At 43.1% G+C, this 17,951-nt stretch overlaps 2 protein-coding genes across 2 annotated transcripts in view; both read left to right on the forward strand.

Annotated features, from left to right (window-relative positions):
• Positions 1-175: 175 nt before the first annotated feature.
• qpct (glutaminyl-peptide cyclotransferase) lies at positions 176-8,701 on the forward strand. Its single transcript, XM_005738984.1, has 7 exons — positions 176-378; positions 2,399-2,545; positions 2,874-3,155; positions 5,124-5,291; positions 5,886-5,985; positions 7,299-7,415; positions 7,508-8,701. The coding sequence occupies exons 1-7, from the start codon at positions 247-249 to the stop codon at positions 7,687-7,689; spliced, it is 1,128 nt and encodes a 375-aa protein (XP_005739041.1). The 5' UTR covers positions 176-246; the 3' UTR covers positions 7,690-8,701.
• Positions 8,702-10,653: 1,952 nt separating this feature from the next.
• The window catches only part of cnksr3 (cnksr family member 3), a 29,247-nt gene continuing 21,949 nt past the window's right edge, over positions 10,654-17,951 (forward strand). Inside the window, exon 1 of the mRNA XM_013912383.1 lies at positions 10,654-10,924. Within this exon, the coding sequence (XP_013767837.1) occupies positions 10,873-10,924 (52 nt within the window). The 5' untranslated portion in view covers positions 10,654-10,872. The remainder of the gene's footprint in view (positions 10,925-17,951) is intronic.

A 17,951-nucleotide genomic window follows, 5' to 3' on the forward strand; every position in this document is an offset into this window, starting at 1 on the left:
AGAATGTGCGGTTTGCTGCTCAAAATGAGCACCTATCAAATGACTCTGGGGTCACTGTGTCAGGCACCCATGCGGTTCCTGGGAGTGGAAACACACACACACACACACACACACACACACACACACACACACACACACACACACACACACACACACACACACACACAGACGGTGACGCGCTGCGGTTTAGAGTCCTCCCTCCTGCTCTTCACATGATCTGAAAGCTTTCACAGAGGAGAGACAGGAATGTGCAAAGGAGCGACTACATCAGTGGCTGATCGAAGCCACGCTGCCTCCACAATGTCTTTATTTCACACTGTGGCTGTCTGCGTGACCCTCATCCACTACACCAACGGAATCCCATGGACAGAAGAAAAGGTAAATATATTCAAAGGATCTGCTCGCGTTCTGGGCCTGAATGCACCGTGGTACTGCCTCACAGTCATGTGTTTAAACGCTGAGAGAAATCTGCTCCAAATATGAATCCATTAAAATAAGAACTTACCACGTGCTGTGTTTACTCTGACCATCAGTAACCTGCTTTCGACACGAGCATGACTGCTTACTGTCATTATTTCCTGTCTTTGTGACGCTTTTATCATTTAAAAGCATCTGTGCCGAATGATTTGATCGTTTTGGGACTAATAATTAACCATGTAGAAAAAAAATAATAGTAATTTTAGCATGTTAATGTCTTTATATTGTGATTATATTGTTTGTGGTTACCTGCACCGTTACTGCTGTTACATTACTCCATAAGAGAAAAAGAGAGGCTCTCAAGTAATCGGATACATCTTTATAATTAAGTGAAATATGTGTTCATGACGTTAGAACAATCACCTGCGCTTTTAACACTGTTGTGTAATTCTCCTGAGGTACACCAGGGTATCCCTGGACATAAATCTTCTTCATCTATATTCTTCTTCTCCTCTCCCCTGTGCTTGGTTGCTATGGCAGCACAGCCATCATCATTGATCCTCCAATTGTGGGTCTTGGTATTTATAGACCTTAAGTGGACCCCCTTTTAACCCTCTATGAGCTCAGTGAGCCCCAGCTCTTTGAAGGGCTGTATTCAGTCTGTGTGACCACATAATTATAGTTTTCCCTCTGCAAACACAGGCCTGCTGCATGAGTCAGCCACTATGGGCTTAAGACGTACTGGGAGCAGGTTTTGTAAGTGAATATTTGTGCCTCCGCTGAAATAAACAGACCTGGGGAACGTATCTTCTGTTGTTGTCTGCAAAGAAGAGCAAATGTTGTTGTTGGTTCTGCAGATGTAGCAGTGCCGAAGCAAAGAGTCAGTTAATCTGTCAGTTTGTTGCTTCGGCCATTTATTCCAACTCCAACAAACATAACATAAATATAAATGACTAATTCATTAAGTGAATAATGACCACATCAACTGATAATAACCTTAATATTATTCCTTTAAGCTCTGAATCTATATGAATATTTTATAACCTTGGAGTGCCGCTCGTTTCCACCACATTCCCAATTAAGTACTAGCTGAGGGCCTAATAGAAAAAATGGAGCCGCACACAGACGCGGGCTTTGATTGGTCTCTGATATTTACTCTCAGCTGTTTTCCCCCCGATTCCCTGTTTGTTACCAGGACAACAGTGTTTCTCAGCAGGTGAACTTTGTGACCAAATGAAACAGGACTGATTGGAAGATCAATGCGGTTTTTTAGGCCTGTGAATCAGCAGTCATTGAACTGACTCTTATAGTTTGCACAAAACAGCAAACTGGCATTTTACTAAAGAAGAGTAATTCCATGTTAACAACTATGCTTGTCTTTGCCTCCTGTCTGTTCATTAGATGCTTGCTTTTTTAAAGGAGCCACTCTGTAAACTTGTGTCTCTTCTCAAAGCTCTAATTAGCTCTTGTGTCCCGACAGGCTTTTTTCACAGCTTATTAAGGACACTGTCTTTTATTTAACAGCTTTACCATATGATCAAGTTACTCATAGCTCATATTTCCTTTATTTTTTCTGTTAAAAAAGCTACATTTATTCTTTCCTCCCCCGAAGTTCCTGCATATATGAAACATCCAAATTCCCCATGTTTGTAATCTTAGCGCTGTTTCCTGTAACATGACAGGATGAACGTATCATTATGACACAACAGCAGTCTATGCGTCACCCGCACAGTTACTTAACTTGAATCCATCACAGGCTTCTCTGCTACTATTAAACAGCTGCTGAGGAAAAAAGTGGACCATTGCACACGCTGTGTGAAAACAGATGTTTATGAATTGCTTGTTGTGTTCTATGCTCTGCAGTGATGAACAAAAACAAGCCTGCTGAGCAATACTTTTTTGTTGTTTTTCTGACAACCACTTATTTTAAGTATCAGTTGAATCCATTCATTTTATCTCTTGCTTCTTTGGTCCTGTCCAGTTGTACCACACAGCTGTCACGCTAACACAGGATGAGATGCGCGCTGCCCTGTCGCACACTGATGTAGAGCAAATGTGGCAGAGGGACCTGAGACCACTGCTCGTTACCAGGTATCCAGGGTCTGCTGGCAGCCAGGCTGTGCAGGACGTAAGTTGATCTGATACCAGATCTGTGTCTTTAACTAGAGGAACAGTCATCTTTACTATCATCATGTGTTATCATGCACACGTCTGGATGGCAGGAAAAATGTAAAAATAATGTTATATTTCCTCCAAAAAACCACAATGTTTTACACCTGGGAGGACACTTTCCACATTTGTAGTAAATGCAATTCCACTGGTAATAATAAAATGCTGTTTAATTCTGCAAAACAGGAATCAGGTCAGTATATTCAGTGGTTTAGCTAAGTAGTAAGGAGATGATAAGATGAAGGAGAGGCTAAATTACATAAAAACCTTTGCGTGTGTGTCCGCAGCACATCAAAACAACCCTCGGTTCGCTCGGAGCACAGTGGGACGTTACAGAGGACAAGTTTGTGTCACAAACACCATATGGACCTCTGCCCTTCACCAGCCTAATTGCCACCCTGAACCCATCAGCCAAACGCCGCCTGGTCCTAGCCTGTCACTACGACTCCAAGTACTACCCACCACAATGGCACGGAAGAGAGTTCCAAGGAGCCACGGATTCTGCCGTTCCCTGTGCCATGATGTTGGAGCTGGCAAGAGCCCTGGATCTGGATCTGAAAGCTCACAAGGTATAATTCTAAGTCATGATTTACAGCTGCAGGGCACAGTAAGCTAAAATGGTACATTATACATCATTAGTAACAGGCGTTTCATTGAAACCCAAGCCTTTTGGTGCTAGTCTGTAATGTGTTTGGTGTTTTAGAGGTTGTGATCAGCACTGACTTGACTGTGGTCATGAATCACGATGAACAACACAACATCACACAACAACAACACAAATGAAAGCTGAAAGGAAACCTGGCCAGAGGTAACAAAACACCAAGAGCATTCAATTTTCCTACCTGCAGCACTTTGATATAATATATTTTTATCTTAAACACCCAGGCTCTGTAGTTATTAGGAAAAGATTTCACACCACTGTGAAAAACAATTTAAACTACGTCCTCATATAGGAATTAAGAGACAAGTGCTCAGGCGCTGCTAATCAGTCACACTTGATTGGCTGATCATCATCAGCGTGAGCGACTCAGGTGTGCATTAACACAATGCCAGGAATGAATGACATCAGCGATGAGCTTTGAGAAGCAACTGTTGCTGCTCATCAATCTGGGAAGGGTTACAAAGTCATTTCCAAACAGTTGGAAGTCCATCATTCTCCAGAGAGAAACATCAGTGACAAGCGGAAAACATTCAAAACAGCTGCCGGTCCTCCCAGCAGGGAGCGTCCCACCGAATTCAAACCGAGGTCAGACTGTGTAATGGCCAGAGAGACCCCAGAGCTTTATCTCAGACTCTACAGGCCTCAGTTATCATGTAAAATGTTAAAGTTCAGCCAAAACTAGGGCATACATCAGGACAATGATCCCAAGAACAGCAACAAATCTATAACAGAACGGCTGAAAACAATCAAGGTTGTGCAACGGCCGAGTCAAAGTCCAGACCTCAGCCTGACTGAAATGCTCCGGTGGGACCATCGGTGAGTTGTGCATAAATGTCCACAGACTTCATGTTATTGCCGCCACAGGTGGTGCTATAACCTGTTTCACAGGACTTGACGTAGCCGCCCATCATTGTGTGGTAATACAGCTCCCACCAGTACACCAGTGCATTTTAAACACCAGTTAGGATCTCTTGCAAAAAGGAAAATACGAGAGTTTGGCTCTATGTTTTACACTTATTAAGATCAATTCACTGCTCGTATTGATCCTTACATGATGGAAATATAAGAATTTGCCCAGTGCCATCTGCTAAGAGCTTTCACAGAGTCAGGGAATAAGAGGATGCAGACGTTTTTCACAGCAGAGATATGACACGTTGAGTTAACCAGCATTGATGAAGGCTGCAATCCATTTAGGTGAGTCCAGAGCTATTGGTACTGCTCCAGCACTGCTGGCTTTCTATGCCTGATGTCAAAAAGGCATTTAAATGTTGCTCAAATGTAGCCTACACATTTCAAACACTAAATATTTTTTATATTCATTTGTGAACCTGCAGGCGTCCACACTACAACTCAAGATCGGGATAAGAGCAACATTTCAAGTTACATTCTGGATGTTTTAAATTAATTAGTACATACACGTTTTAATTGTTCTGCTCAGTATTAATGCATTAGAAAAGAAAAAAAAACATTAGCATTCATGCAGCTAGCTCCTCTGCCCTTTTCCTGTTCCACAGCTGAGCTCAGCCTCCTGTCTGCTGGGCGGACAGTGACATCGTCTGTGACAGAGAGATCAGCCAGGGGACGTGTTTTCCACACTCAACTGTCTGTCACAGAGGTCACGGTGGAAATAGGAAGCACACTGAATTCAAATGCATTCTGTGGACGAGAGGACACATAATCAATATGAGAGCTGATAAATCGTGTGTTTAAAAAATCTGTTCTAGAAAAGAGCAATGAAGCAAAAGAATAAAATGAATATTTCCCTTGAAAAACATTTTTCTTAGTTTTCTGTCAAGTACTATGAAACAACACTAGATGGCAGCAAAACTCTTGGATAAAAAGTAATTCTACTGGTTTTTGTTTTTACTCTGTTTAGAGCTTAAATTCCAACCTGACCCTGCAGTTACTCTTCTTTGATGGGGAGGAGGCTCTTTTTCAGTGGACCGCCACAGACTCCCTGTATGGCTCTCGCCACCTTGCCCAGAAGATGGAGGCCACCGCACATCCTCCAGGAGCCGCAGACACCAACCAACTGCACGGCATTGTAAACATCACTTCTCCTAATTCTTCTCTGTCCAAATCACGGAGGATTAGGATAATCACTTAAGCACACTCAAGATCATCCTTTTGTTAGCCAACATCAATTTCAGTACAATCTGCTTAGCCCTGATCTCCTCTTACACACTCGAACAACTGAAGTGCATTTCTTAAATAGTTTTGTATTTGAAAGAATTACACAGCCACTTATTTCATCACCAGGGAGGCTCGGAGGGCTTTATATGGAGCAGAAGTTATTACACGCTCTATAAAAGTATGATGTCACTTGTACCCGGTATATATGTCCGTATCCACGCTATAAAGAGATAACTGTTATCCAAAAACTGGGGAGATAAAGTTTCCCAACATTGCTGGTGTGTGAGCGTGTGTGTGCATGCGTGTAGACAGACAGAAAGACAGATTGGTGTGTTTTATGTGCAGCACCGTGGAGCACGTGATGTAATCACCTCAAAGCAGCACCGCTGAGGTGTGATTATTATGGGAATGAGCTGCTTAACGGGGAATTACCGCCGGGGTGTGTAGACAGAGTTTCTCATGAGAGATGGGCATCATTCATCCCGTCCTGTCTCTGCTCCTCCAGGATCTGTTTGTGTTGTTGGATTTGATCGGCGCTCCCAGTCCTCGCTTTGGCAACCAGTTTCCAAGCACAACAGCCTGGCTCTCCAGACTTCAGCACATCGGTGAATAATCATTCACTAATGCTTTATGTATAATATGCTGTCTTTGGTGCAGCGAGGTTGAGTGATCACCAAACATTAGCAGCTACATGAGTCTTGTTAGTCATCACCATATAGAAGCTATTCACCTTTGTAACACATTATCCTTTAATTGCAACATTTCAATGAGATTATGAATAAATTAATGTGATAACAGTCATGGGTTTGTGGCTTAAAGGGTTGTTAATGGAAACTAGTTAACCTGCATGGATCCTGTTACGGTCCTGGGCCTGGTGACCCAGTGTTTAGATTTAGAGCTTTCCGGGGTTTAGTCTTTTGTGTTTCTAGCTTCCAAAGTTCTTTGTGATTACAAGTTCTTAGGTTTTGTTTCTTTGCCTTCCACGTCTATAGTTTAGGTTTTGTTCTGTCTCCATGTTTACTCATCTGTCTTCCCTGTCAGCTGTGTCTCCTTAAGTCTGTGTCTCTGTGTGTTATATGCTCAGTTTCTAGTCTCTAGTTTTCCGTCGCTATGCCTGCCCTGTGTTCCACGTTTAGTTACTCTTGTCTCCATGTTTCATGTCTGATTCCCCTTGTCAGTCATGTCTCCTTGTCACAGTGAAGATCTCACGTTTCCTGTTTTATTTTGATAGTTTCTTGTTCTGTGTTCAGTGTATTCAGTTTTGCTCCCTCCCCGTTCGTTGTGTCTGACTAGTCCCAGCCGTGTTTCCCTCCTGTTTCCCTCATTACTCCCGTGTGTATTTAAGCCCTGTGTTTTCTTCTGTCTTTGTCATGTCATAAATCCTTTTTTCTGCGTGTTGCCGCTGTGCTCCTAGTAAATTCCTAGTTCTCTGGTTTCCAGTTCCTTGTTTTTGGGATGGTTTCTGTAAATGTGTAGAATTATTTCCAGCAATAAAGCTGCCGTTTTCAGTTAACTTCCCGTGTTGTAAATCCTGTGTTTGGGTCCTACATCCTGCCACCACGCAGCCGTACCTTGACAGATACAGCCATGTTGATTGGTGCAGGGAGAGAGGAGTTAGAGACAAAGTTAGAGAGACAAGGCTGAGATGGTTTGGGCATGTGCAGAGGAGAGATAAAAGACAAAGGTTGCTAAATATGGACCAGGAGGAAAAGAGGAAGACCTGAGAGGAGGTATCGAAGGAGGAGATGCAGAGGGTTGGTGTGATAGAGGAGGAAACAGAAGCAGATGAGTAGCTGAAAGAAGAAAATACAGCAAATTGTTTATTATTATTATTTTTTTACTATTAATAATTAACATGTGAGGTGTTTTCACTAACCTTTGAACTTTTTATTTTCTGCTCTGCCTTTTCTAAACTTAGAAAAGCGTCTTCACTCCATGAGCCAGCTGGTGGACCATCCTAACAGCGTGCAGTATTTCTGGCCAAATCACCACGTGGGCCATGTGCTGGATGACCATATACCTTTCCTAAACAGAGGTATGACCCTCAAGCAACACAAAAACTAAATCAGCAGTTTCCCTTACTGTGTTGTTCTCTTTGGTGATCCTCATAATGTGCCTCTCTGCCAGGTGTTCGGGTCCTTCACCTTATCCCCTCCCCCTTTCCCTCTGTGTGGCACACGTTTGATGACAACGAGCAAAACCTGGACCGTTCCACTATTGAGAACCTCAATAAGATCCTGCAGGTTTTTGTTTTGGAGTACCTCAGCGCCAGACCCACCGTTCCTTCAAATCCACAGAATGCCCCCTAAAGCTCCCTGTAAACCCTTCATCCTTTGATGTCTCACTGTAGTAAAGATCCTCAGCTGCCACTTTAAAGACACAGAGCATACGCTGCATTAACCTCTATTTATATACTGAGACGCATATGTACTGCTTAACTTAATGACTGAGATAAAAGGGTTAAATTGTGTGCATCAGACGAGTGCTTGTTGTAGAGAACATTTTCCATAGATGATCTTTAGAAATATTGATCTAACCTGCATTTTTATTTTGAAAGTCTGAAAGTTGTATGCGTGTAAAATGAAAGATGAGGCTCATCAGAGAGACTAAGGCTTCATAGCTTCTTCATTTCAAGCCCCCAGCAACAATCCGAGCACAAAGGACCATCAGTGTGTTTCTGCAACACTGCTCTCTTTGTATCAGTCAAAGGCCTTCCTTATACCGCGAGGATTCATCTCAGCGCCAACACTAACATCGAGGATCTTTACCACGCCTCAAAAAATCGAAATAAGAGCAGCGCTGTGTTAAAAACAGTTTTCATTTTACACACTTTCTCAGTAACAATGAAGTAAATGAAGCCGCTAAGATCTAAATTGGAGATAATTTCATTATGGATTGCTTTTGGAATGCCCTCAAACACTTGCTTATAGTCATTTGATGACATTCAGAATCCCCAGTCGGGCATGCTGTGTGAGAAATATAGTCAGACCACCCACACAGCTGCTACCAAACATATTGAGTATATGGCGACACACATGCCACACTGTGCGAAATTTCCCCTCCTATATTAAACCTGTTGTTTAGAGAACAAACCTAAACAAGTAGCAGGAAGTGTGGTTAATTTGTACTAAAACAACATCTTTAGCCTTTTATATCCTCTCATCTTAGGTGAAGTGGATGACTTCCTGTGCTGATGTTTCATGTGCCTGTCTTTGTTTATATGATGTTATTAGCTTGGTTTTAATGTAAATGCCAGAATAATATACTCTGCCAAAACTGGACTTCCTGTATTTGGAGACTGAAATAAATGTTGATTCAGAAAACAAAGGAGAGAGTTGGTTTTTTGCGGGATTTTTAATCATTTGACAACTTTGTGTTTAAGCAGATCCAGACTACTGTACGTACTGCAGCTCCTCCTCTAAAGCATTTCTGCATTTCTGACCTGCAACAAAGAAAATTTGACTCTCCTTCCAGTCCAACATCTTTTCAAATCACTTTTTTGATTCCTCGGCTTCACCAGTCTTTCCCCTAATCCTATCGAGAGGCCATTCCCCAAATTCCACACCATCTAAATCCTCTTCAATCCGGACCACTCGCATGTAAATCGAGGAGGTTTTTGTTTGCTGGAGGCAGAAATATTTATGATGCAGAGATGATGAAGAGGTTTAGTTATATGTGAACCAAAGAGAGGGGTTGGATTCAAACTATATTTTGGAAAGCAGCACGTCTGACCAAAGAACAGAAGACCAGGCAAATCGAGAGTTGTATAACAGTGTATTGTGGCATCCAGTTTATGTGTGACAGCAAATTGATGAATGCCCCAGTTTAATAACAGCAGAGCTTTAATCTGAGCTGATTAGAGAGCAGAGTGTGCAGCTGCACAATAGTGGATTGATGGGTAGGGCCCGAACTCTTTCTAGGTGTGTTTGAAACGGTTAGAAAACAAAGAAGCAAGCAGTGCTGTTTTCTTTGTAAGGTCGCTCGCTGGAGTTTGACTGAGAGGTTTTATAAATTTCTAAAAAATAAAAAAAATCACAAAAGGGTTACACAACTTCACAACAAAGAAGCAACACTGTACTGCAGCCACCACGATGCTGCACCTTTTTTCCCACGAAAGGTCAAATTTTATATATCCCCTGGCTCAAACTTTTAAACATACACATTCCCCATAACGTGACCTTTACGCTTTCTGTGCTGTTGTGCAGTGTCCACCTGTTGCAGCACTGTAAACCCACTGAACCAGCTGCTTTGTCCAATCCCAGTCTGCATCATGTTACCTATTATATGTCCCAGTTCTGTCATGCAAGAAAAAAAAAAAATCACAAATAAAGATTTTTAAAGGAAGACCTTCAGCATAGTCCTGATAATATTTTTCTGCATTTAAATTCCCCTTTTAAAAGGTCATTTTCTGCTCTTAAAATAATTTTTGAGAGAAAAAGAACAATATCGCAAGTAACTGATTCCCTCATCAGACCCAACGTAGCCTGCACTTCATTTTCTCTGCACTGCACAAGTGTGTCCATTCTAAATGAGCTAATGGGGAATATTAATTTATATTATTGCGTGTGCATAAAGAGATGCGTGCAGAGTGTACGCTGCAAAGAAGCAAGACACCAGCAGAGAGCAGTGCCGAGTCATGTTCAGGTTCCAGGAAAGCACAAGCAAAGCTCTGCTGCTCCTGTTTGTATCACGATGTTGTATTTTGACGACTGCTCATTCAAATATAAGAGAACAAATTCAGCTAGTGTCACATTAGGTCAATAGCTTAATCATATCTATGAGGCCTTTCAAGTGCTCAACACAAACGGAGGAAAATGTTCTATTTTTATTATGATTGTTCACATTGTTCTGTATTTTCCTTTTTCTCCTGAAGCAACACAACACAAAGCGGTCAGCACTGTTTCACGCCTCCACTTTCAAATGAGGGCGGCGAACACACGGAAACTACCTACATCATACGGTGCGTTCAGGTACTCTCCGTAAATTCATATCACCACTCGGGCGTTCTGGTGGTTTTTGGTTAGAAAATTGTAAAATTGGTTTATTACAAGAAAGAAAGAAAGAAAAAAAGAAAAACATGATGCAATGGTAACGAAATTCATATCTCGGTATTAGTTTTTGATACGTAAGCACTATTATGAAGGCATCTGCACTATGTGAAAATATAAACTGTGATATTTGTTAAGTGTATCAGTGTTTTATTAATCACCGGGGCTCACTGGGCATTTAAGGAATAATTGTGATTTTTCCGAGTATTCCCGGCAGTACGTGAATGCCGCATCAATCCCAACCCGAGCGGTGAGGACCTGAGGGGGATTTCAGTCCAGCCTCCCGGTCGAGTGTGCGCACAGTTGTTCATTTGGTGAACACAAACAGACGCTGAGAGCGAAGCTGGAGCGAAGAATGTGACAGAAAACAGTTCTCCGAGTTCTTCATCAGCGCCGCCACATTTCGGCTCATTTCTCTTTCTCTGATTTTATTCTGAGCACACCATGGAGCCGATAACCAAGTGGACGCCAAAGCAAGTTGTCGACTGGATGAGAGGTAAGTGAGGCACTTTGAAAAGATTAGATTTTAGTCTGGAAAAAAAAATCTCATTGACTTCATTAAAAGAGAAGCTGTTCAAAGGCTTCTGTGCCCCAGCGCAGAGTCGCTCCTCGGTTATCTGCTCTTAGTTTCGTAGAAACTGCGTGACAGCATACCTTCACTGAGGCGCATAACAATGGGACTACATTTCTTTGACTCTCACTTACACAAGAAGGACAAAGAAATGACACTTGGCTGTGTAAGCAGTCCCCTGACATGCCAGTCGTACTACTGATAACACTTGATAATGAGATTTATTTTGTCACTGTGCTAACAAAGGAAATGTATTTGATTGGCTCTTAAATACACTGACTGTCCTAAGTTTGGTGTCACAAATCCCGAAGTCAGAAACAAACAGTATCCAAGTGTCTCTCATTATATTTGCTGCTGCTTTTTTATTTGTTTAAAGAAAGTGATATTGATGTGTAACAGTCACTGTACTCTGGACTTTTGGAGCTTTAAAATCTCTAAAGAAAGTCCGAATAATTTGTCTGTAAGTTTGCACTGATCTTTTTTTCTCCAATAAAAAATAAATTCTATTTCTAATTTTCTGAGAGGAATGAGAGGTATGCTAGTGGCATAAATATTCTCTGAACCAGACTTTAGTCACAGCATAGGTATGCATGGCGTGCGGCGCAAGAAGCTACGTAGTGGATGGAGTAGTTGCAGAGATGCCAAACTCAGAAACTGAAGTTTGTGGTCATCAACCAGGAAAAAGAAGCGCAGGCTCTTCGTGATGGGATCAAAGCGTCTGTCTTTGTTCTGAAGGACATTTGGAAACTTTTTTCATATACTGATTTGTAAGTTTAAGCTAACTTCTGTATTTTTATGGAAGTGTAACAGTTAGTAGGCGGTGGTGTATTAACTGCTGAATGAGGCGTGCCTGCTAGTGCACATCGATAGTTGGGGGTTAAAGGGGATTGTCAGGGGTTAGTTTCCATGTGTGCTGTGAAAAGAGCCTGACCGGGCATTTGTGGATGGAGGATTAGTTGTGTATATGGGCCCCACTACTGTCAGTGACCTGAAAATCTGACTCAGCAGTTGTCTCTGTAGGTCCCAGATACTGGATTTGCAGACTCCTGCAAACACATCAGAAGGGAAGAACTGAGTGAAATGCACTGACGCGCTCAGGGAAGTGCTCCCTGCTGAAGCTGGTGCATGAAAAACGGTTGATGAAGTTTTGTTTTTATACTTGAGAGGCTTCCAGGGTCACTGCTCTGGCTTTGCTGAATCACATTTGCACAGAGGTGCTGTCGTCGGTGTAGACAACAATAACTTTGCAAGCAGGTGGATCTGCATTTAAGCAGTCAGAGCTGCAAAAAAATGAAGCGCTGTGATATTGCACTTCTTCCTTTGGTCATTTAAACCTCTCCCTGGGTTGGCTGTGCTCATGCGCCAACATTTTCTTTGTTAAAGAAAAGCAAAGAGCCTTTTTAAAGGAGGGCCAAAAGCCACCACCAGTTTTCACAGAGAAGAAAAGGCCTCTTTCGGTCCTCAGTGACCGCTGCACCGTCCACAGCCATAACACAGCACGTAACCACTCGTGTTGTTTGACTGAAGGAAACCTTGTGTAATCTTTTCATACCAAAGCCAAACGGCGTCAAACTGAAGGAAAGCGCACACCCGGAGCAGGGTCACGGCCGCTTGTTGACCATTCGCACCAACACCGAACACGGCTGTTTGCAGAGTTGCTGTGCGTGTGACAGAAGCCAAATGAAAGTCTCAGGAAGCACTCTGTGCAGACCTTTACTCCCGTTTGCCTCGGGCTGTTTCCCCGAGCTGGACAGGGGCTGCTCTTGTGTATTGAAGCTGTTGTTAAACACCTCCATTGTTGCAGCGGATCAAGTGGTCGCTGGTGGATGTTTATTGTCACTCTTGATCCCTTTCAATTCAAACATTGTTGTTGTTGTTTTCTATGTGTGGGGACTGGAAATGTCCTGAAGCACATTTGCTTCACCACAAGATCTCCCAGCTGGACCTGCAGTGCTCTGTGACTGGTATGCCATATGTCATGTGTGGGATTACGTCCCCCAGGGAACTGACCGCACTTTCCTGAGAACACACCATGTTTTCAGTAAATGCATTTTTAGCTCATTGTGATGATTTTGAAATTAAGGCTTAGACATGCTGCTAGTCATTTTCCAAATATAGTCTTGAATACACAACAGCAGTGTTTTAATGGTGAGGGTGGCATTCAATATATACAAACACCTGAATAGGATGTAATTCAGATTTTTCTTTTCCACCTTGCAGCTGCTGGGAGGAATCAGTGTATCTGTAAATACAGTCTTACTGTGTGGCTTTTTGCTTTTTTGCTTTTGCAATACAGCCTAAATGTCCTGCAGCGTTTTCCATAAATGTATCCTGGCTTATCAAATTTCAAAGCTCTGTGTCTGTAAAGCAGGTTGGACATGTAAACTTCAGTGATGGACTTATTTTCACCAAGCTTTGCTCATCTACTCAATAGTAAGTAGAAGAGTAGCAGCAAGTGTGTGTTGATCCAATTTTTTTCCACTTCCAATCCGATCCAGAACCCAAAAATCTGATAACCAGGTTACATTAGTAAGATGTAAATCCTCACTGTGTGGAACAGACCGAGACCAATTCTTTTATGCCTCAGCTCAGCTTCCTTAACTTCATTCACCTAAATTTCATTAGTCTCATTTCAGCTCAGCGTGAGCGTCATTAGGTTGCTGTTAATTGCGTTCACGCTGGTTTGTCCTTTACATCCTCTCAGTCTGAGTGCGCATCCTTTACCTGCTCCTCACACACACTTATCGAGTGTGGATTGGAGCAGACAGGAGACAGCTGAAGTGAAATCAAGTCCAGCAAGAGCTTCCAAAGAAGTGGCGAAGCGAACACAAACCAAGCGAGACCAAGACAGTGAAAGCATCGTCACTGTGGGAGCTTTTCAGGTGCGTCCGCTCACTTCGACCACAGTGGGTGTAGCTGCAGTGAAACACCACCAACTTAATACTTGGATATCTTATCCAAATATCAGATCAACACGTCCTTAATGACAAGCATGTGCAAGCACTGTTCTGTCTCCCACCAAAGGGCTGAGATGTCGGTTATCTTGTCAGAAAGGTGACAAACGTGCTCAATGTGCTTTTGTCTTTCACCAAATTCGAACCTGGGAAAAATAAAAGGATTGTTGAGTAGCTTCACTGACGGGTGCCTTCAGCAACCTTATCTCTGGAGAGGATAGGAAGGTGAGGGCAATGATGGCTCATGATCCTTATCTGGCTGAAACAGAGTTCCTATATGGGAGCAAGAACAGACATTGGCCAGACACCTCACCCTTATTAAGGCATCCTTTACCCCTGTTTTAGTGCCGGCTCTATCAGGAAAGTAGAGTCTATGTTTGGATAGCCACCACAAGCATCATTAATCCATTTTTAGCAAGCCTTACGCTGGAGCAACTGTGTGTATATGCATCAGGAGAACAAGTGTCAGATTAATCCAAACATATTCTGTAAGATGCAGAAATCTGTCTGCTCCGTCTAACGACCTCACTCAGAAAAGGAAGTAACAGGATGGGATGATGTATTCAAGTGAAACTGTTTAATTCCCGTAAAGTCCAGCCTTTGTTTTTTAACACTTTCTGCATCTTTAAGTTTAACCTGTTGAGTTCTAGTGATGCGCGCATAACAATGTTTCTTTAGAAAAGAGTTTAGGGGAAGTGCTGTAAGAGGATTCCCCCTGGGGAGAGGTTACTCAAAGGCACTGCTGTGGTTTTGTTGCTGTCACGGCCTCTGTGGCCTTTTTGTCACATGAATCCCAGCCTGACAGCATCAGGAGCTCCAACATGGGGGGACACAGTCAGCGTCGGGGTTTTTCACACTCTGATTTGGTCTGAATAAAAGGCAGCTGCATAAATAAAACCTTAAAAATGACTTTCCTCCGCAGCTTCACCAGCAGCCGGCACATTGTGTTTACACGGTATACTTTCTTGCGTATGGCGCTTTATAGGTCAAATGATTGTTATCAGCGCACTGATATCAGTTTGCATTTGCATGTAGAGCACATTATAACTAATTCTCACAATGTCAGCAGAGAGGAGCCCGAGTTTGATCCCACGTCCAAGCTAACCCGAAGCTACACCAGTTTGCTTTTCATTCAAATCTAAAATGTGCATTGCAAATCTCCCTGATGAGCTCAGCTTAGTCGGACCTGCAAGCCGTTTGGCCTCAGTCTGCCCTAAGAGCATTGGCCTGTGAAGTGCCATGCTTAAGTCACGGGACTGAAAGCAACAACCTGAGGTGACGCAGCAGGCCAGTGTGTATTTACGAGTCACATGTTGACCGACCTCTCGTGCAGGGATGTGAAATGCTCCCGTGCACTCGCTGGTATGTGTCACGATTGTTCCCGGTGATGTCTGTAAATGCTACCGGACCTGTGTGCGCTGGTGCAGGAGGGGAAAGGAAGTGTGTGCCTGGGTTGATATTGTTATCAAAGCACCGCTAATGCATTTATGCTCAAATAAACTCCGAACATGAGAGGAATGTAAGTGCTGTGATTTTTTTTTTTGATTTTTTCCTCTCCCTCCTGCTAAACCAAACCAGCGGCTCTGTGAATGAGCAGTCCAAACAGGTCACACATGTCCTTTGTTGCATTTGGGGCCACCAGTTGCTTTTAACGGATTTAAAAATGCCGCAGCCTGTCAGGTCGGTCCCCCTCGCTGACCAAATACACACAAAGCTCTTTCATCCTGCCACCTGCTTACACTCTAATGGAGTGTAATGTCATTATGATTATAAAGTGATCTGTAGTTTTATGAACTGTCGCCTACTTTGGGGTTTAGCCGGGCACTTGGGCGAGCGCCAGATCTGTGCATGTTCAAACTAGTCCTCCGTGGAGGCTGAATTCCTGTCTAGCTGTTCCCACAGGATAAAATTGTCATTCCTGTGGGAAATACATTCTTGTGACTAAGCTTTAATTTGCTTACTATCTTTTTTCTGATCCACTGTTGTTTATATATGCACAACAGAGGTGCTAGTATCACCACGCACATTTTTTAGGTCTCCGTGCTCGTGTTTGTGTTTTCACTCGCCTGTGATGTTTTTTTTTTTTAATTTGTCAGCTCTCATTCATTGGTTATGCAAGAGAGCGGCGATAGATGAGGCAGCATTAATGGGCCAGTCTGTGTTTTTAAAGCATTAATGAGCCCCACTATCTGCGTGGCTTCATGGGCTCTGAATGGGTTGATGAACAAAAGGTTCCTCGAAAAACACAAAGCCTTTGTGTTTGTTTATTCGTAATTTTCAGGTCAGATTTCTATTGTTCTATTAAGAAAAGCTCATAATCAGGTGACAAACCTCTGTTTTCGTTTTATCGTGGCTGAAAGTCTCATCAGGAGTCTTCAAAACATTCCACAAACACATGCTAGTGAAGTCATACATGTTGCACCAGCTGACGAGGACTTTAGTTTCACTTGACGCTGCACATTTTCCCCGGGCTTCCCTATCCCAGAATGGGGGGGGAAAAACAACTATTTTTGTCACCCAACAGTCATCATACTTCTAACTCATCCTCTTGTGTCCAGTCCACATACTGAACTAACCATTGTTTTTTGTCTGAGACACAAACTCGGAGCGTTGTACAAAAGATTTTAGAGCAAATGTTGGTTCGACTGTTTGGACAGGGAGTGGCGGCTCCTCTTTGAGAGATTTGTGGACCCGAAGAAACAATCAGGGGAGATTCTGTTGATCCTCCCTTTTGTTTCCAGTGGTGCAGCCTACCTGGGAAAACTCTGTCACGTGACCTTCCTCTCTGTTTGTATATGACAACCTATTCCAGCTGTTTCCAGTCAACAGCACATTTATTATTTGTAGGAACAACTCTTTCTGTGAGGAAGATGCACGGCAGGTGCTGGCAAGACTAGAAACAAAGCTCACCGGTTAAGTAGCGTGTGAGTGTGTGTGTGTGTGTGTGTGTGTGTGTGTGTGTAAGCTATCATTTATTTCATACAGCAAGAAAACAGAATGTAGGGACAGCAAAGCCAGGACAGCACAGATCACATGCTGTGTGTTCGTGCGTCACGGGTGCCCTGTCCTGGCCTGTGGGTGACACACTGTCATTCAGTGCTATCTTTTCATTGAAGATGACTCACCCTCCCTCTCCCTCACCCCTTGCAGCAGGAAGAACAGGATCAGCTGCCCACTGCCTGTAGGCTGCCTAGTGATGTCTTGCGTTGCATAATTTGTTGAAGTTCTCCTTTCTGTCATAAAGAGAATATTAGTCACGATTAATCCTTTATTCTTAATTGATTTATGGGAAAGCCGATCGCTTCTAGTCATGCTTATGTTTCTGTTTCTATTTAAAACGTGTGCCTGCCTGTAACGTCAGACAGACAAATGATGCTCTCGGTCTTTTCGTGTCCTCTTCCCCTGACCTGGCCATGAGCCAGGTTTCTCCCTCCCTCAAAACCCTCCCAAATCTCCCACCCTCCACTGTCGCCGACCTCTTCCCACTTCCCCTGTCACTATAGTAACCTTAACTTTTATTTACAGCCTCGGCCAGTCTGGTTGTGGCTGAGGGGGCTGACCACCAGCAGCACTTTGCACTGCCGCAGTAAAACGCTGTGCTGTGGAGGGTTGTGGACCTCCAGCGTGTCGGGGCCAGAGATGAACCTCCTGTCGGCTTAGATCGAGTAAACGCTCAGCTTGGCTTTGCAGCAAAGTCGATCTTTTTACTGCTTTGCCCTGTGATAGATTTATGTCAATTAGCAGGTTCTTATCCAAAGATGCTTTTGTCGATCCAAAATTAGGATTGGACTACATTCAACCACATGAGCCACTGGAGCAATATGAAGATATCTTTAGTTTAATTAAAGGCCTCTTTCTGTCTGTCTGTCTGTTTCAGAAAGCATTGTCATGCAACAGAACAGCACAATGGATGCAAAGTTAAATTTGTCTCTGCTAGAAAATATGCCCACATGCAGCGTCAGGAGGACGTCTAGCACAGTATTCCCATGGCAAACTAA

This window comes from Pundamilia nyererei, unplaced genomic scaffold (assembly GCF_000239375.1).
Source record: "Pundamilia nyererei isolate P.nyererei 1_Seehausen unplaced genomic scaffold, PunNye1.0 scaffold00088, whole genome shotgun sequence".
NCBI classification, from domain to species: domain Eukaryota; kingdom Metazoa; phylum Chordata; class Actinopteri; order Cichliformes; family Cichlidae; genus Pundamilia; species Pundamilia nyererei.

What these genes read in the sequence shown, in the direction of transcription:
- qpct (XM_005738984.1), top strand. Translation starts at nt 247, where the DNA reads ATGTGCAAAGGAGCGACTACATCAGTGGCTGATCGAAGCCACGCTGCC. An exon ending in GCAGCCAGGCTGTGCAGGAC is followed by an intron (nt 2,546 to 2,873) that starts GTAAGTTGATCT and finishes GTGTGTCCGCAG; the next exon opens with CACATCAAAACAACCCTCGG. An exon ending in CCAACCAACTGCACGGCATT is followed by an intron (nt 5,292 to 5,885) that starts GTAAACATCACT and finishes CTGCTCCTCCAG; the next exon opens with GATCTGTTTGTGTTGTTGGA.